The 20794-nt window shown below is 36.9% G+C and overlaps 2 protein-coding genes across 10 annotated transcripts in view; one reads left to right on the top strand and one right to left on the bottom strand.

The window, feature by feature from the left end:
- The window catches only part of LOC126355757 (tRNA (cytosine(72)-C(5))-methyltransferase NSUN6), a 69874-nt gene extending 54046 nt beyond the window's left edge, over positions 1-15828 (bottom strand). The window contains exons 1-4 of one of the 6 annotated variants that reach the window (XM_050006156.1): positions 15525-15605; positions 3936-4086; positions 3657-3757; positions 2549-2669 (exon numbers count right to left, since the gene is read on the bottom strand). Coding sequence is in view for 4 of the 6 variants with exons in the window: in XM_050006149.1 (XP_049862106.1) it covers positions 15525-15647; positions 15746-15823 (201 nt within the window). In the remaining 2 variants the exon portion in view is untranslated. The other 5 variants (XM_050006155.1, XM_050006151.1, XM_050006149.1 and 2 more) reach the window with 5 other exon arrangements.
- Positions 15829-16592: 764 nt separating this feature from the next.
- The window catches only part of LOC126355758 (CTD nuclear envelope phosphatase 1 homolog), a 117444-nt gene continuing 113242 nt past the window's right edge, over positions 16593-20794 (top strand). Inside the window, exon 1 of one of the 4 annotated variants that reach the window (XM_050006158.1) lies at positions 16593-16835. In XM_050006158.1, the coding sequence (XP_049862115.1) occupies positions 16746-16835 (90 nt within the window). In that variant the 5' untranslated portion in view covers positions 16593-16745. Of the gene's footprint in view, positions 16845-20794 lie in introns of all 4 variants that reach the window. The other 3 variants (XM_050006157.1, XM_050006159.1, XM_050006160.1) reach the window with 3 other exon arrangements.

Here is a 20794-nt window from a genome sequence, read left to right on the forward strand (position 1 = left end):
AAAAGTATTGTTTACTTAACTATATGTGTTAATTTCATCATTTAAACAAATAATTTGACTTAACCCTTGTAGCAGAAGAAACTGTTAAAAAGACTGAATTTTTCGATGTATTCACTTTTAATTGCAATTTCTGTAAATTTAACTTCAAACAATGTGTAGTTTCAGCCCCTATTATTTTGAGGATATATAAGGCCCAATTTTTGATCCCGTGACAGTCAGTCCACAGCCGAGTTTCAGACGAGGAAACTGTGTTGTTTAGAATGACAACAATGCATCAACTTAACAGTGTAATAAGTGTTACACAATTACGTCGTGTGTTAAAACAGTGACTGTGTCTGCTCCATATGTACCTTTCTATTGTTCAAGAACTTTGAACTTCGTGGCTTGACTTTTACTGCTCATAGATGTTCAACAGTAAACTATTGTAGCAGTATGTGGATTTTTGCCTGCTAACTATTAATGAGGCTTATGGGAAGTTAGAACAATAGTGCACTGGCCATATATAACTGTGTATTATTGGGGGACTGTGAAAAGTGAAAGTAAAAGACTATGAAACGCAACTGTGCAACTGTCGGCTACAGTAGACAGTACTGCATGTCCACCTCCTATTTTTTCAGCCAGTACATCAACACTAAGGACAATCAACGAAGAAACAAAGTAGGCGAGCCGCTACAAGGTGTACACTTGGAAGAGACCTGGGAACACTGGATGGTTTCAGACTGATTAAATAATAGTTAAAGAAGGGTTTTGAAATTACAGTTTTATCGGCAAGACATTTCCCGGTGCAGACTCTGACCATAATTTATTGCTTATGAACTGCAGACTAAAACTGGAGAAACTGCAATAAGGAGATGGGATCTGGATAAAATGAAGGAACAAGAGATTATTCAGAGTTTCAGAAGGAGCATTAGACAATATTGGACCGAAACAGTGGGAAGGATTAAAACAGAACATGAATGGATATCTTTAAATGAAATAGTGAAGGCAATAAAAGATCAAACAGGTAAAAGGACACAGTCTAGTTGAAATCCTTGGATAATAAAGCAGATATCGACTTTCACTGAAGAAATGAGATGATATAAAAATGCAGCAAACGAATCAGGTGAGATGGAATACTGATACCTGAAAAATTATGCCACGTCAACATGCTTGGTGCTTGCCACAAACTCCAAGTCTCTACAAATGCTTGGCTACATTTGGGGAACTATCCACACGCTCGCGAGCGTGCTTGTTTGTTCTGGAGAAGCAGGCATGATGGATGTAGAGGTTGTGTCGGCCATGACCTTTGGCTTAAACCTATCTTTACTTAAAAGAGGTAAGAAAATGAAAAATATGGCAAAGGAGATGGTGGATGTTAAAAATTCATAGAAACTGTACCAGGTAATTGTTAAATTATAGCATCATTCATGTATCTATGTCATTATATATTTTCTTATGTGTATTTCATTCAATATAATTAGGCCTATGAGAAAATTATTGATTTAAAATTTGTGTTTGTGGAGAATTTATGGAAGAAAACTGTACTGAGCTTCATGAACCATCTGGACAGTTTGATAACTTCTGCAGGATGAGCTACGTGATTTTGAATATTTGCTGAATGAAATTTCACCTCTGATTTGAAGAAAAATACAGACTTCAGAGAAGCTATACCAGCTCAGTATCGTCTGGCAATAACACTGAAATATTTAGCATCTGGAGACATTTACAAAAGACTACACTATTTGTTTAAAATATCCACCCAGGCAGTATGAAAAATTATACCTGAAGTCTGCAGAGCTATTAATAACGTTCTGAAAAATGCAATAAAGGTAATGTGAAACATGTTTGATATTTTGTTTTTAATATTTTTATTAGTTTGAAGAGGTAAGTGTACAAAAATATTAATCGGTGCTCTGTACAATTGTTATTACTTATGCACTAGTATCACACTGCTCAAAATCTTCGTAAGCTTTCTCGAATGATTCGTTAATAATGTTTTTGTGTCTGAGGCAAGATTATTTCATCAGATACCGGTACCGGTATTACTGAAATTGTAGAGGTGGGCTTTGAAGGGCTGGATTGGGTTGAGTAAATAGTTATGATGTCATCTCTATTTCAAGGATGTGGTGGTGGTAATGGAGTGGAGGATCTTTCAAAATTGGAGATGGGATTGGTAGTGAAGGGGTCATGATTAGGGGTAGAAGGTTCAAAAAATGACATCTGAACACGTGCTGAGTGGTTTGGTACTACTGTATACCCACTTGACACTGATGATGGTCTAGAATATTGAAATGAATTATGAGGGGATGGTGTTTCAAACAAAAACGACCTCTGTTTAATTCTTTTGATAAATAAACCATCTATTTCATACATCACTAATTTCCTGTCATCTTGATGAAGTTCCCGCATCTTTTTGGCTAATAGCTTAGCACACAGATCACATTCATCATCTTCAGCATTTGCACTGGACACTGACTAAGAACATTCGTTAATTGATCAAATGCTGTGGCCATTTGCTCTTCTACTATATTCAATGCAGTGCGACGACGAGATTTCTCCTTAGATTTACTTGTAGATCATGAAGAAACCATAGATGCAAGAGTCAAGGAACCCGCCACGCTGTTATAATTTTCTGTCTCCTTGGCTTCATCCACCGTTTCTTTGCCAGCTGTTTCTGATTATCCTGATTGCTGCAAAAATTAGATTTTATTAATAATTCTACAGTACAGAAAATTATTTCAAATTTTAATTATTATTTTAACATTATATTTTCAGATGCCCTCTTCACCAGAAGATTGGATTAATATAGAAAGGGGATACAGCAGTAAATTCCCATATTATGTGCAGTCGTTGGATGGCAAACATAGTTATCGAGTGTCCACCTCATAGTGGAACTGAATATTTCAATTACAAGGAAACTTTCAGTATAGTGCTTTTGGCATTCGTCGATAGCAATTATAACTTTATGTTTGTTGACATAGAATGTCAATGGAGGATTAGCCATGGTGGTGTTTTTAACAATTCATTATTATGGCAAAGAATCTGCAGAAATGAAATGAACTTTTCCACACCATGCCCACTTCTTGGATCGAATAATAACGCAAATGTGCCATAAGTATTTTTAGCAGATGGTACCTTTGCACTCAGTACATATGTTATGAAGTCTTACCCTGGGCTTCATGACACTGGATCGCCAAAAAGAATATTTAACGAACAATTGTCTAGAACCCGGGTTGCAGTGGAGAATACTTTTGGCATTTTAACTTCAGTGTTCAGAATTTTTCGAAGACCTATTAATTTAGATCTCTAAACTGTGAAAGAAATTACTATGACACGTGTGCTACTACATAACTTTCTCGGAAAAAGTAGATCATCCTCAGAAAGATAGATTCGCCCTGGAACTTTGAATGTATGGGATAGTAATGGGAATCTGATAGTACCTGGTGCATGGAGGAATATAGAAGAATATAATGCAAAGCAAAATTTGCCACTTGTATCTCAAAGATCACCACTAAATGCCATCAAGTTTAGGGATGAATTTGCTTCATACTTTTGTTGGAGTACAAATGCTTCATGGGGAGTTCTGACTTCTTAATTTTGGAGCATGTACTTCATATTATAGAAACAGTAAAAATCAAAATCAATAGAGTCAAAAATACTGAAGTGGTTTTGCTTACCATATCTGAGTTCAAACCCATCTTGTTGGTATATATTTGCAGCAGAAATGATTCCATAAGCTGGTATGCAAATCAAACTGGTTTGTAAATACCTCCAACTCCTGAGGGAAAATAATTACTTATTATTTACATCATATACATACTTATTTTGTTAGTAACACAACTATTTTAGTAAAAATAAATATAGAACTATGAAAAGTATACACTTTGTTCCAATCAACTATTTATCAAATTTATTGTATATAGTATGTAAATATTAAAAAATAAAGAAATTTGTACCTGAGCCAGAATGAATAGAATCTTGCTTCTTCTTTAAATGTGACCATAAGAATATCCTTTTTGCTTTTAATCTCCTTGACAGGTTTCGTTAAAACTTCACTGAGACAACTCCAGGCATCAGCAACTTTTTTTTTGTCCAAAATGCAGGGTTCTGCTTGATAACATTCGATGAATTGTAAATTTCCTCATTGGACCAGTCACCGGTATTCATTTTCCCTGCTGTAGCCTACTTCTATACAAAGAGGAACGCACTTCTGTCCACAGCCAGTGCACAAACAATACTAGGTCCACAACAAACATGAGGATGCGTCGCAAGCGCTTGCCGCAAACCTCCTTTGATTTGCGCCAAAAAACCGACACCCAACCGGATCGACCACAAGCACTAGCAAGCCTACACAAGTCAAGCCAAATGTCCTAGCCACACATTTGAATTTGTGATGGCTTGTCGAGGTTTGACAAGCATGTGGACGTGGCATTACGTTGACAGAAAATGCAAAGTGGCTGAGCAGAAATGGCTAGAGCACCAATGAAAGGCTGAAGAAGCATACACAGCAAGGAGAAAGATAGACGGTGCTTAAAGAAAAAGGAAAATGACTTTACCAGGAAAGAGAATCAGCTACATGAATATTAAGACCTCAGATGGCAAGTCTGTACTAAGCAAAGAAAGGAAAGCTTTAAGCTGAAGATGGAACAAATATACACAGTGTCTACATAATGGAAATAAATTGAGGATAATGTAATATAAAGAGATGGCACAGTAGGTGAAAACACGGTGGAAGATATGATACTATGGGGAGAATTTGACAGAGCACTGAAAGACCTTTGGACCCTGCAGCAGACAACACTCTTTCAGAATTATTGAGATTCTTGGGAGAGCCAGCCACAACCAAATTATTCTATCTGGCTTGTAAAATACAGGAATGATTTACTTGCAGAAGAACAGAAAACTGGTAGAAGCAAACATCAGAGATTCTTGGATTCTGGATCAACATATTAACGCCCAAGGCAATACTTATCCTACAACTTGTCCTAGAAGACAGGTTGAAGAAAGGAAAAATATGTTTATATTTCTTGTAGATTTAGAGAAAGGTTTCGACAGTGTTGGCTGGACTACACTCTGAAATTTTAAAGGAAACATGGATACAATATATGGGGCAAAAGGTTATTTATAAGTTGTACAGAAATCAGACTGCTGTTATGAGAGTTGAAAGGGAAGCCGTAGTTTGAGAAGGGAGTGAGGGTTGTAGCCTATTTTCATAGCATGTACACTGAGCAAGCTGTGAGGCAAACCAAGGAGGAACTTGGAAAGGAAATTAAAGAAGAATTAAGAAGGAACAAAAACTTTGAGGTTTCTTGATGACATTGTAATCTTGTTAGAGACAGCAAAGGACTTGGAAGAGCAGTTGCACAGACCGGACAGTGTCTTAAAAGGAGGGTATAAGATTAACATCAACAAAAGTAAAATGAGGGTATTGGGAGGTAGTCTAACCAAATCAAATGATGCTGAGGAAATTAAATTAGGAAATGAGACACTAAGAGTGGTAGACGATCACCGAAGTACAGAGGATATAAAATGTACAGTGGTAATAGCAAAAAAAGCTTTTCAGAAGAAGAGAAATTTGTTAATGTCAAATACACACTGAAGTGTTAAGCTGTCTTTTCTTCAGGTATCTGTCTTGGGTGTCGCCATGCACAGGTGTGAAACATGGATAATAAGCAGTTCAGAAAAGAAGAGAATGGAAGCTTTTGAAATGTGGGGATATAGGAAAATCAAGATGATTAGATGGGTAGATTGAATGACAAATGAGGAGGTACTGAACCGAACTGGAGAAAAAAGAAACTGACCAAATGAAGGGAATGGTTGATAGGACACATCCTAAGGTATCTGGGAATTGTCAGTTTGGTAATGGAAGGACACACTGGAGGAGAGGGGAATGGGGGAAGGGGGGGATTAGGTTTGAATATAATAAGCAGGTTCAAATGGATGCAAGTTGCCATAGCTACGCAGAGATTAAGATAGCATGGAGAGTTGTACAAAACAGTCTTCGGACTGAGGGCCAGCACCACAACAACAACAACTTTTGTCACTGTAAAGCACCTACAATGGGAGAGCCAAAGTGGCTTGCAATGTTCACGTATACAAGTGATCTTAAACTGCTGGCTTTGAGAATGCCATGAGAAGGAGTAGAATGGAAGAGTTACAGGGTAATAAAGAAGATGACTAATGAATGCCTGCAAGGTGTAATTTGTGGAAACTTCAACTTTGCTAGTAACGTAAAAACTTACTATCTATCAATCACTTCAAGAATACCTCAAAGAATGATTTCTGAGAATACGAACTTAATGAAACCCTTTACTAAAATCTATATTTTCTCAAGAGCCTTAAATCCAATAATATCCTATTCTTATGTGTGAATTATCTGACAGAACGATATTACTACTTTTGATATGTTACAACAGTGAAGAGTCTTTGACTGTCATGAGGAGTATATCTGCACCAAAGGCAAACAATATGTCACAAGCAAAATGTGCCATAGGTTGTTCAGGTGTGTTCCATTATTACATATGTATTCCTCCTCTTTTTCCAGGTTAAGTTTCTGAGAACGATCTTCAGTGTTGCTGAGATCACAGCAAATAGGAATACTTCAATAATGATACTATTAATAATAATAAATAAGATTTTATCCTAAGTGGGACATTCTTACTTTTTGAATATGATTGATTCTAGTGTGCAGCCATGCTATGGGGGCCGACATGGTAGCAGCACACAAGCTAATTTACTATAACAAGAATGAATAATGTATCTCAATCCCATTTTCTAATGTGCTGTGGATAGTGTTCAACAACATGTGACATTTCTAGCTATTGCAGCCATGATTACGTCATTATTGATACAGCATCCTATGTGCTTCATCAGGCAGATGATATCATTAGAAAATACTGATTCGTGTGTGCAACCACAAAACTCAACATGTGTCAACATGGCACCATAGTTTGCTGGGTGCCTTTACTTAGCTGATATGGTATTGGAGGTGCAGTACTATACTAATCGACTGTTGAGGGGGTGCATGCACACCAGAACATGTAACTTGATTGTTTATTATTTGTTAAATAAATGTCAACTAGGAGTTTTTATATGTATGAAGGGTCTCTTATCAACTTAGACATGATGAAGTAGTAATGAAAATAATCCGACAGCTACATTTAAGAGATAAGATAATACTCTGAAGTGCCAAAGAAACTGGTATAGGCATGTGTACTCAAGTACAGAGATATCTACTTATGACAAGAAGTGTCTGGCATAGTAGTAAGATCGGTTACTGCTGCTACAATGCCAGGTTATCAAGATTTAAGTGAGTTTGAATGTGATGTTATAGTTGGCACACAAGTAAAGGGACACAAGGTAGTGTGAAGTGGGGATTTTAACATATGAAAATTTCACAAGTGTACCGTGAATATCAGGAATCCAGTAAAACAACAAATCTCCAACATCACTGCGGCCAGAAAAAGATACTGCTAGCACAGGACCAATGACAACTGAAGAGAATCTTCAGTGTGAAAGAAGTGCAACAATTCCACAAATTGCTGCAGATTTCAATGCTGGGCCATCAAGAAGTATCAGCATGCAAGCCATTCAACGAAACATCATCGATAAGGGCTTTTTGAGCTGAAGGCCCACTTGTGTGTGCTGCACGACGCAAAGCTTTCACCTCGCCTGGGCCCGTCAACACTGACATTGGACTGTTGACAACTGGAAACATGTTGCCTGGTCAGATGAGTGGCATTTCAAATTGTATCCAGCAGATGGAGTGTGCGGGTATGGAGACAACCTCATGAATCCATGAATCCAGGGTACTGTTCAAGCTGATAGAGGCTCTGTAACGGTGTGGGGCACGTGCAGTTGTAGTGATAATGGACCTCCGATGAGTCTGGATACGGCTCAATGGGTGACATGTGTGTAAGCATCCTGTCTGATCACCTGCATCCATTCATGTCTATGGTGCATTCCGATGGACTTGGGCAATTCCAATAGGACAATGCGACACCCTCAAACATCCAGAATTGCTACAGAGTAGCTCCAGGAACACTCTTCTTACTTTAAACACTTCCTCTGGCCACCAAACTCGCCAGACATGAACATTATTGAGCATATATAGGATGCCTTGCAACAAGCTGTTCAGAAGAGATCTCCACCCCCTCATATTCTTGTGGATTTATGGGCAATTCTGCAGAATTCATGGTGTCAATTCCCTCCAGTACTACTTCAAACATTAGTCGAGCCCATTCCGTTTCGTATTGCAGTACTTCTGCATGGTCTCAGGGACCGTACATGATATTAAGCAGGTGTACCAGTTTCTTTGGCTCTTCAGTGTAAATGAACAGCTCAAATCACTTCATGAATTGTCGAGTCATTATGAACAGTGCCCTGTTGTAGTGGCTTGTGCAACAGTGCCCTGTTGTAGTGGCTTGTGCAACAGTGCCCTGTTGTAGTGGCTTGTGCAACAGTGCCCTGTTGTAGTGGCTTGTGCAACAGTGCCCTGTTGTAGTGGCTTGTGCAACAGTGCCCTGTTGTAGTGGCCTGTGCATACTGTTGGTAAAGTTCAAGTCACACTGGTGGCAAATAGAGTTTAGTATGAGCAGGCTAGGCAGTTAGAGTTCAGATTTAGTTGGCAGTCTGTAGAGATGAATTTCTTGCTAAAAGTCTGTGAGCTATGTGGACTAATCAGATGCTAAGAAAGTCTTTATCTATTGTTTATTAGTGTGTGAGAGGCACATTAATTATACAGGGTGTTCAGAAATTATCATTATAAACTTCTAGGACTCATAGAGGGGAGTGAGTACATAATGTTTTGAATAGGAACTCATGTCCAGAAACATACTGTTTCAGTTCAACTATGGTTTCAATTAAGATTAGATTAGATTCAGTTTTCATTCCATAGACTCATAAATGATATGATTCTTGCGGGTGTGGAACATGGCAGAAAATATATCTTAACAAAAAAAAAAAAAAAAAAAAAAAAAAAAAAAAAAAAAAAAAAAAAATTTGAATATAATACTTAAAACCCTGGTCATTTGTCAGGAGATTGTCAAATTAGGTGAACGCAATACAGTAAGCTGGAACTGCTAATATTTACAGCATTAATAAACTGCCAGTTTGACACACTGTTATGCATTTTTAATAAATTTACCTCACACAAAATACCTAATCTTGACTAACCTTAACTCAACCTCATCTGCTTCAGGAATTGAATTGGGCATGATGCAGTATTATTATTAGGTAACAATTTGTAAGGAAATATAACAAAACATCCATTTATCACTTAAACATATTTGTTGATGTTAACATGAAAACATCAATCACATTCTGTACATGCAGTATGCTGATGTCTTTAATTCTGGAATAATATAAACATGTAATGTTTAAGTATTAATAGAGACAAATAAGCTTAAGTGATAAATGGAGGTTTCATTATGTTTCCTTTCAAACTGTTACCTAATAATTTTATTACATCACACCTAATTCAATCCCTAAACAGAAGCAGTTGAGAAACATCTGAACTGAAACTCTCATAACAGAAAACTACATTTCTGGACATGGGTTCCAATCCAAAACATTATGTATTCACTCCTGTCTAAAACTCCTAGCAGTTTGTAACGGGAATTTCCAAACATCCTGTAGGTTTACATTATTTTGCACATGGATTTATAGAATGCATACTGATGTGAACACGACTTCGCAATGACTTTATTTTTAACCAGCATTAACTTCATGAATAAAATAACTAGCACCCCTTTTGAAATCTCAACTACATTACTTAATAGTCTGGCTGAGCTCAAACAATCATAACCTTTACAAAACCACTGCACACAATTACAGAATCGGAACAAGAAAAATTCCACGAAATGGATATTTTGTTATTTCAAAAGAAGTTCAAGTGCAAATCTGTATGCTGAGCAATGCATGAAAAACTAAAAATAATGAACAAAATGATACTCTATTACTAATGAAGACAGATCAGTCAAGTCAAAAAGAATGAATAAGATTTGGAAAGAGAAGAAGAAGAAGAAGAAGAAGAAGATAATGATGATGAAAAAGTCTAGTTGATATTTTTAACACTTAGTGTATATTGACTGATTATAGTGCTCCAACATAGATGTAAACTATCTAAATAAATACAAAACATAAAAACCTTATGAATTGCCTGTTTAACTGCATCAGAAAAAAACAACAGGGTAATTCCATGTCAATTCCATGCAGAAAAGTAACATTTCAAACAAGACCATTTCAGGTTTCTCTCAAATTTGGTGCATCCCATGGTCCAGAATTTGTAGAGGTATATGACAGTTGTGAAGAAAGCTCAGAAACTGTGTGAAATTTACACGTGTTTGCTCAACATAAATGACTGTAATTCTGGTTCTAATCCAGATGCAATAATTAAACCTGTGTCATTGAAAAGCTAACGAGTAGAGCTTTACACTGGCATGCAACAAGGCAGAATTCTAAGAATTTTCACATTCAAGGTTATTAACTTAAACTTTGATCTCCAATATCTCAAAACACCACACCTTAAATTTTCTTGAAAGAGAAAAAAAAATGTATTCTGTTGTTCCAATATGCTACTATAAATGACGTAAATATCAAGCAGACACACCAAAGGCATCATGTCCAAGATTTATTTTGTCAGCATCAGTATACTACCAAAATGCAAAAGATAGCACATAAATATGTAACACAAATTATTACAAATACAATTCATACATAATGTTATGCAAAGGTATGTCTTATATTGTTGTAGTGGTATTATGAACCACTGACAGTGTTGCATCTTTTAAAAGGCAATAAAACGTGGTTATATCTCATTTCACAAATCTCCAATTAAATTGTTAATGTTCACCAGATCTGACACAGGGAGAGTGTCCGTCCTTCCAATTAGTGTCAGTGGATTCAGTCTTGTGAAAATGTCACATCATCTAATAATACAAATGTATGGTTTGACAGGAAACACAAATGATGCTGATGGGCCAAGTGGCTGTATCTATTTCTTCATAAATTTATAAGACGTGTGCAACGCACTGATGACTGTCACAATACAGGAAATAAATCCATTTCTGTATGTTAACAGCATTTCATTCCCTATAGCAATCACAACTCACCTCTGTGCACTAAAGAAGCGGAATATGTCTTTGTTTTTACCATACCTTTGTAAACAGGTATTACACTATAAAGCTTACAACAAGTGGTATCTCTATTTGTATTTTTGAAATGTTCCTTCTGCCTGACTTGGTTTCAATCATGATGGGAAGCCAATGTACAATTGAAGACACACGAAGAAATATTTCCTTTGCTCCGCTAAGGGTTGTGGTGCCAAAATATGGTTTTCTTGCAGCCACATGAGGCTGGCAAATGTGGCTAATCTACACACACACACACACACACACACACACACACACACACACACACACACACACAGTACCATGCTGAAGGCAGTTAGATATTTGCACATATGACTTAGGGTGTATTTCATTAGAATGTGTGTCTCTGTAGTAAGCTACACATGCATGAAATCCCTGTACTTCACCCTGAAAGATGAAGTTTTAACTCGCTGCAAAATCACAAACAATACATACACACACTTTGAGTAGTTCTTTAGAGGTTTCAAAGATCTGTGTCTGCTGCTGGTTGATATACAAGTGTGCTATGAGCTGTTCTAAACTCAATGCAAACACCTCAATGAAATCTTATGACAGTGTTGTTATAGTCTCTAGAACTACCGAGCCCATAATTAACCAAAACTTATATGTAATTTTTTGGTATGTAATTTACACAGAATGGATCTCCCTCTCACTGGCAAGGACACAGTGCTTTGGCTACGACTCACAAAATTTTGAGAATCCAATACTTAATCAGTACCCTAGAATTAAGTGACAGTTAAAAAAAAAACCTTGAAGGGATTGCTATTAAACATGAGAGAATTTCCGAGCTGTATTAAATTGCAAAACAATACCTAAAAACTAAGTTGATTAAGATTTTGCAACACTAGCAGCACTTGCATCACATGGTTCTGTTATGATCACAGTAAAAACCACGTACATGCGGAATAGTTTTTTCACACAATGCCTTACATGGATTTGGATCAGGTATCACTAATATACCATATTCTGCAACAAACTGTTTTGCTCTTCATACCATATAATCTGAAGCAGAAAATTCTTTCGTGTGTTTATTTGTACTCCAGCTCTTTGGAAGTACTGTCAAAATTTCTATTTTGTTACACATGTACTCTTCTTTTTCCAACTGTTTCATGTAAGTATGCTGCAACACTGAGGCAACCATTTTCAATTTTTGTTAAGGGTACTTTTCCTCACACTGGAGCTTCTTTTTTCCTTCTTCTTAATCGGAGTTTCAACTGAATACAGAAGGCTAGAGATGAAACAATTCAATGCCCGATTCAATTAGATTTTATCTTCACTTAGCATGTCTGGAAGTAACCAGAATAGCTGAGTAACATTTACAGGTGTTGATGGGTTTTGTAATGTTTGCTTTCTACATTTGCTGCAAATTGGATTTACCTTTGCCTTACATGTAAGGTGGCACCACGTAACTGCAGGTATGGTGGTGTCATGTACTGGTAGAGAGACTTGAAGCGTACGCACCATTTGACGTTGCATAGCGCCAGCGTGGTTTCATGCCAAAAAGAAGGTGGTTACCTAAGTTATCCACTACCAAACATGCGGCCAAGTAAGCAGGAACAACAAGGAGCACTTCAATTTTTGGCGGCAGAGGGAGTTGGAGACTGTGAAATGTATTATCAATGAATGAAGGCTGTGTATGGTGAGTGCAGTCTGAGTCATTCAAGTGATGGACAATGACACAAACGATTCCTTGAGGGGAGCAAGTCACTGGGTGACGATACTCATTCTGGACATGCTCATCTTGTCATCACACCAGAAATGGTTGCAGAAGTGGATGCTTTATAGTGTTGGACAACCGCAGTATCACCATGGACGAGACCCATCGGTTACTGGGTATTAGCGTGGGCACTGTCCACACCATAATGCATCAACACTCGAACATTTGAAAAATCTGTGTACACTGGTTTCCCTACCAGCTAACTGCTGAGCAGCGCAATACTAGAATGGCACTGACTTTGAGTTATCTGCAACGTTATCATGAGGAGGAATTCGGCTTTCCATCGCGTATTGTCATAGGTGATGAAACATAGTGTCACCATTTTGAACTGGAAAGCAAGTGTCAGAGCAAGCAGTGGAAACATCTGACTTCACCATTTCCAAATAAATCAAAGGCCATGCACATCAGTTCTGGTAAGATCATGATGTTTTCCTTTATTGACCACAAGGGCCCAATGCTTGTCGAATTCCTGGGACAGAGATCCACTGTCAATGTCCAGTGTTATCAAGCCACTTTACAGAAGCGTAAACAGGCCATCAAGTCTAAACCCCATGGCATGTTGTCCAATGGAGTTAATGTGCAAACAGTTCTGACAACTATTTTTTTGTATGTGTACTGTGTATACCAATATATTTACGAGTTAAAATGGTTACCCTTACTTTTCAACACTGACCAGGTTTCATTTGAATGCCCCTTATATATTATGAGAATTTCCATGACCTTAAAATTTTGAAATGAAATCCATTTTTTATGAACTACTGCTAAATATTACTTCACAGTATATGTACACAGCATTTTGAGTAAACAAGCCACACCCACGAGACACGCTAATGATGACTGCTTGAAATAAACGTCTGACTGTTCACTGCATAAATATTCACCAGTTTCTCAAAGAATAGTGACTGCTATTGTCTGGTGTCCTGGAAAAACCAAGATACTTAGCTTCTAACTGCATTTTCTTAGTTAATGATGTGGATGAAATAAATTATTGAGCATGATGCCTTTGGTGTGCCATCTTGATATTTACTATATTTATAGCAGCATATAGGAGGAATGTAATATATTTAAAAAATAAAAAATGTGGGCTATTGTGAGGTATTCAAAACCAAAGGTTAAGGTCAATGACCTTGAATGTGAAAATTCCTAGAAACCTACCATGTTCTGTATCAATGATACAACTTCACTGATGCACCTGGATTAGAATCAGAATTACAGTCATTGATGTTGAGACAGACATGTAAATTTCACACAGTTTCCAAATTTTGCAGATCTGTAATTTTCTTCACAACTGTAAAATACCTCTGCAATTTAATAGTTTTTCAGCTCTTATCTGGATCGGTTGGGTTGAGGGCTTCATTGAATTTAAGGTGAATTATCCAAAAGTTTTTATTGAGAAATTATAAAAGACTTTTCCATTTGTGTTAAATATGCTACTTCTTAGGACCTACTTTCAGTGCAGCTACGGAAAAACAATACAAAACAGTTGTTTTAGATTTGCTGTTCTATATTGTTTTTATTATAAAAAATTAAAGCTTTTACTAAAAATCACTAAAAAAGGAATTAAATAGGATAGCTAAGGAAGATAACCATCAACTGAAGGTAAACAAAAACATAAGGACAATGCTGAAGTCTATGTAAGAAGTTTTCCATTAATTTCTTCATTCTCTCTACATCATGTGTGATGTCATTCAATGGAATAAAATTCTTACTCAGCTACTAGCTATCATTCTGTTGCTGGAACAAACAAAATAATACTACGTTTGTTTACTGATGAAGACTTACAAAGTTTCTTAGTCGCATGACATCTATATAGAAACAACTACAAGCTCTGAATAACAGCAATTCATCTGCATTCATATTAAATTCCAGTTCTGTACAGTAGTTGATCCAATCTGTGTAACTGTAAATCATTATCTATGTCAGTTTCCTGCAAAATTCTTTGATACATCATAGTAACATTTATGGGACAGTCTGTCAACATTTGGAGAAACACGCATATTAAAAATTGAAATATATAGTATTAATATTCCTCAATACTTATGATTCATAAACTGGCTTTTGGTTTTCTAGGTCAACATTAGGCAGCTTAGGACTGTTCAGTCTTAAGTTGTCTGTTGATGGCCTAGAAAGTCAAAGGTGGTCCACAAACAAAATAAATCTTGTAGAACATTAATACTGTATTTTATTGTTTAAGATATCAGACCAAGTTTTTCCACAAATCTAATCAGCACTCATATGGTACTTCGTATTGATTTTGAAAACAACAATCATGGGCAGACCATCTTGGTTTATTTACAAAATTCAAAGATCTGTGTATACAGGGGTTAATTGGATAACATTTGTATTGGTTTTCAGAGTGCAAGCCATCAAATAATAGCCAGTTAAGATAACTAGGTATGTAATAAACTGACTTCATGACAGGTAGATCTTAATATTTAGTTTCGGAAAAAAAAGGTGCTGGGACAGAATTGTTGGCAAATACTGACTGTCATGACACAAAGGGAGGAAAGAAGGATAAGTGCATAAGGTAGTAAATAAATAAATAAATCGTCATTCAATCTCAGCATAAAGAGTCCCACTTCTTGTGATAATGTGAGCGGACTGAGGTTTTCCAACGAAAAATTTCTCAAAATCTTTATGTATGTAAATATACCGAGTTATTAGACTGAATGGCTTACTTTCTGCAGGGCACCATTTACTGCTGCTATAACGTCTTTCACCGACGACTTCAATGTATTAACCCTGAGTGTTGTGAAGTGAGGTGTCGTCATCAACCAAGCCAGAAGCCTCTGCTTGTCATTCTGCAATTTATTTAGAAACGGCAAACAAACAAGATATCAAGTTTTTTATTATACTTTACATTTCTGTAAAAGAAGAAAGGTATCACTATAAAACTTACAGGGTTGTCACTGTATTCAAATTGATCTTCCAGGAAATCTTCTACTTCGCGGGAGTGAAATGGGCTGCAGGGAACCATGCTGTCATTTGTTCTGGTAATATCGGCCTGACAAGCTTACTATTCCACCGACGATGTAAGTACTACGCTATCGACTTCGGAGGAGAGGACATTCAATGACCATAGCGTCATTACAGTGTTTCACACCCGCATCTTGAATTCACTTTATGACCCCGCAGAACTGCACACTACGGATACGCCGCTATCCCTTATGGGAAAAACAATATCAATTCTGTCGCTACATTCTAGCGTCCACGCTACCTCCTCGTTCCCACTACATTTAAAGTATCCCGCTACCACATAGCTTCCCCACAGATTTCTATACAATATTACAAGGAGTCTCACCAGCAACGCTCAGTAAATGAAGTTCAAAGGAAAACACACGGGACGAAAGAATTATGTAGGGAACGCAGTCCCCCTTGGAGCAACCAATACTTTTACAAGTTTATCTAAGTTCTCGTATTACAGGGTTTGGTCATAAAATTCGCCACTTCTGTTTAATATGCGTGTTTTCTGCTACGAAAGATATCGCCGATTCTCTGCTACTTTTTTTCAGGGGTAAAAATTACCTGGAATTCTGTCGTACATTATAAAGTATTGCCGAACTCAGTTTTCATACTCAAGTACGAAACAGAAGTTTCAAATTTTACTCAAGTTACAGAAAGTGGAGAGATGTAAAGATTTCACAAAACTGATCAGTGAGTACTAGTTCATTACTTTTTAAGAGAAGAACGGGGAAATCACCACTCCACTCTCAATTATCTCTGCTGTAAGCCGCATGTGACATGTGTTTCTACGATGTGCCTTGAAATGGGTCGATCATGGCGTCGACTATTGTGTATCGGTGCATATAGATATGTGATTGTTGCTGATTTCGTTCAGCGCGGATTCAATTAAATCACTTGTGTACCTTTCTAAAAGACGTGTGTGCAAGATTTCACAAATGCTGAAACAATTGCAAATGGGCCTTCGCGCGTTTTTACTCCTAGCGTCAAGAGTATGGACCTGTATTTGTTTCTTACTGAAGAAACAGGTTAGAGCAGTAAGTACTAGTAGTTCGCTTTCGTGGTATTTTTACACCACCGACTGTGCTGTTCTCGTTAGTCGACGTTTTAAGCGTGTCGAACTAAGACATTGTTAAAAGCTTTGTTATTTTGTATTTCCTGTTGTCATTGCCATGCATATGAGCAAATTTTCATGGTCTCTCACCTTAAAACCTATAGTTGTTATGATTTCTTCGCAGGTTTAACCCACCCTGCACCAACAGTTGCTTCAACAATTAAATAATTGATTTGTTTAATGTGATACTTGTACTGATGGTCTGCACCAAGGTATTTTGTGTTATGATGCTTACTGCGAATCCCAGGCTGTGAATGAAATTTTATTACCCCAAAGTTCGCTGCATGTCAGTTTCATCTTGGAGAAATCCTGGTACTGAAATACGATTCACTGAATGTATCATATCGTGTAAATGGATGAAATTTAACTGTCTCTTAGAGACCAACTGAGATCACAACAGCAATTGGAGTGTTACATCATTCTGAAAACTTATTCCTCCATACACATATACGTATGCTTCATCTACAAAAATTAGTCTCCCCCAATGTTAGTCGTGCAAGATACAGATAGATGCAGAGAGGATTGTACTTTGGATTGTATTAGCCCAGCATAATAGTCGTAAGACACTAAATTAAAACTGTCAGGTTTACAAAGTGTGACTTTTAGGACTGACATGGATAAGGCTGATTATTATTCCATCCAGGATACTATTTCTTGCTGTAAGAATCTTTAAACTTCCTTGACATACATTTTAGATGCTTTAACATTGTATGCTGACTCTTTTGATATGTCACTGAGATCCTCACTCAACTATTGTGGTTGAGGTTTTCTTTACTTTTGCTTAAATCATTCCAACTCAACACTGAGCAGAATTGTTTAACCAAAAACAATTGTGTGTCTGCTTTTTGTGTTCCACTGGATTTAATCACATAGTTTTTTGGTCATTAAAACTTTTTTAATGCTCATCAGATGAGGTGGAGACTGTGAATCTGACTTTCAACTTGGATTGGTGAGGTAGTGAAGATGGTGATACATTTTCCTGCTTTGTCATCCCCATTTAATTGGTCCGAAACTTAATCTGGAACATCACGAGAACAGGTGATATGACATTTCCATGTCAAAGTCTTATTATAATTCTCAATTTCAACTATCCTGATGTGCAATGGAAACTACAGTAGTCATGTATTGTACATTTTCCATCATATTACCACAGATTGTTTTTGTGCCTTGGTTATCAAAGGTTTTTAGCACAGATTTGATTGAAACATTCGAAAGCTTTCGCTGAATCTGTACCTCCAGACAGTTTGGTTCTTCGTACTCATTGAGTTGTTTGGTCAACGGAAGCGTCCAGGTCCACCTGTCTGCTTTGACCTGTAATGTAAGGGTGTTGTGTGTGACGACATTATGGCGGGAGTTTATGACTTGGTTTTAGTTGTAGATGTCCTCTTGTTGTGTTTGATGGTTCTCTCCAGTGGTGTGTGTGTGTGTGTGTGTGTGTGTGTGTGTGTGTGTGTGTGTGTAAAAGAAAAATCCAAATAAGTTTGAAAATAACTTTTGTTTTGCTTTGTTTCTGGGTTTAACTATTTTTCATGTGCTTGTCATCAGGTAGCTCTTGTTTATGACTGGTAAGATGTCCTTGTAATTGAAGGGTATGTGGGACCCAATTCCATGTGGCCCAGCCGGGATGGTTATGGATTTGGTAAATCTGCAGTTCTGTAACTGTAAATGATGAGTACCACAAGCTTAGCATGTGTTATCAAAGCAGTGGACTGTTGTGATTTACAGGAAATGGAGGTATTGTTATAACCATGGGATCCTGAGATGACCTCAAGTAGGTATCCTCAAGGTTCTACACCAAATACGGTGCATAATTCATCTGACAACTTCAGCCTTTCTATCTTTGTCAAAGCTTTATTAAAAAAAAATTTAAAAAACTGAAAAATGACCTGTGATTCTCAGACATCTCTTCTGGCAAACGTACTCGCCTAATGCGACTGTAAGGCAGTACAGATACTACCCCCATAAATAGATTTAGCACCTGCCAATAGATCACAGTAGTGTTAATACAAGCCCTGACATCATAATTTTTAATCTCTATAACTAAATAATAATTAAAACATAAATGAATTGGAAGTTATGATAGAACACTTCTCAATATGTTTATCTATTATCCCGACAAAGGACTCACATAGTTGTATTAGACAGAACTTGGTAGAATCACATTAGAGAAATCCCTCCTCCACTTCCCTTCCTTTCCTCATAATCGAGTATCCCATAAGATACATCACTTCACTTGACCAAATGCAGTTTCATCTATTTTCATAATGTCCCCTGTCTTCTCCCCCCCCCCCCCCCCCCCTATTTTCTTCTTTGCTAACTGATATCTGTGTTATGTGCACCAAATTGTAGGGGAGCCCAGTAACAAAAATACAATAACATGGATCAATGTCTCGAAATTTTGAACCAAAGAGGCATCTTGGGTCAAACTTGTATTCTTGCCACTCCTGTGACCTTTAGCATAATCAAAAAGAGCACTACTCTTTTGTAGAAAAGAAATAATGGATGACATGTCCAATATTTCCTTATACAACATTCCACTGTTAAATTTAACCTAGGGATCCTTGTCGATAATCAGCGCAAGCAGTAGAACCACCTCGAAATTCTTTTTACTATTTACTGGCATTTGAAATTTACCTCAAGACTGACAAATCCAACAACACATCTTTGTGATGCCTTCTTCACACAAGCTAAGTTTCAAATATATCATGCATGTATTATATCACATGTTACAACATTGTAACATGACATGAGTCAAAGACAGATTTTGATTTCACAGCTAAGAAATAGTGAATCAGTGTAATTTATCCATCACACGAGTGTTTTCTCAACAGTGTTGTATCAAGGCTTGCCTGTTTTTATTTATTTATTTAATGTAGCAAATATTTCCAGCTGTAACCATGTAATGGAAGCCTCAGCTTCTCTGAAACATTCAAAATTTCCTGAACCCAGAATGAAAATTATTATTTTATATTTCACAAGAACTTTTATTTGTATTAACAGTAATACGAAATGAATAGATTGCTACTTACCACATAGAAGAACTTGAATTTCTATTAAGTATTTAAATAAAAGAATTAAAGAAGGCATGATAAAGCAGACTTTTATCAAAACTAATTTTCTTTTGACTATATTCTATTGCGGACAAATAAATTTGGAATGAGTTTGGTGATCATTTTCATTTTATTTGCAGAATACACATCGTATAAAGAAGCATGCAAACTCACAAAATGTTTACAAATTACATTTTCAAATCAGAACCATGAATGACTAATATTGACAGCCAGATTGCAGTGTGACAAGTATTGTCATATTGCTAAGGCACTATTTGTTAGATTACGCCATGTAGTAATTAATTAAAGAAATACTGAATCCCATCATTGTGACATTCTGAATCGATTAAAGAGTAAGAAGCATGAAAACTGATTACTATTGGCATAATGATGCTAGAAAAGCAGAAATGGCTGCACACCAACTGGAATGGCCTACCTTGCTAGTCAAAGTACATTGGCTTTGTACCTCGAAGGGACTAGGCCCACAACATGCACCTAGAGGAGACATCAAATACCCAGCATCTGCGTTGAGGCTAATGGACCACCATTTACCACCTGGCTTCAGCTGCTGATGGTGTATGTGGTATGCGGTTTCTTCATTGTTTCATTATCACTGGCATACTAGACCATTGATTTTCATGAATCATTCACTAACATAAAACCATTTGGGAGTCTTACAAAGTGTGACTTAGTGGCACTAAGTGTGTAACAAATGCATAATTCGCAGTAGAGATGGTGCTTACTGCCATCCTGGATACCGAAGAGGTCCAGAATTATTTTAGATCTACTACGGTAAAGGAAAGAATGCATTTTTGTAACTCTT

The sequence above is a fragment of the Schistocerca gregaria genome, chromosome 3, assembly GCF_023897955.1.
Source record: "Schistocerca gregaria isolate iqSchGreg1 chromosome 3, iqSchGreg1.2, whole genome shotgun sequence".
Taxonomy (NCBI): domain Eukaryota; kingdom Metazoa; phylum Arthropoda; class Insecta; order Orthoptera; family Acrididae; genus Schistocerca; species Schistocerca gregaria.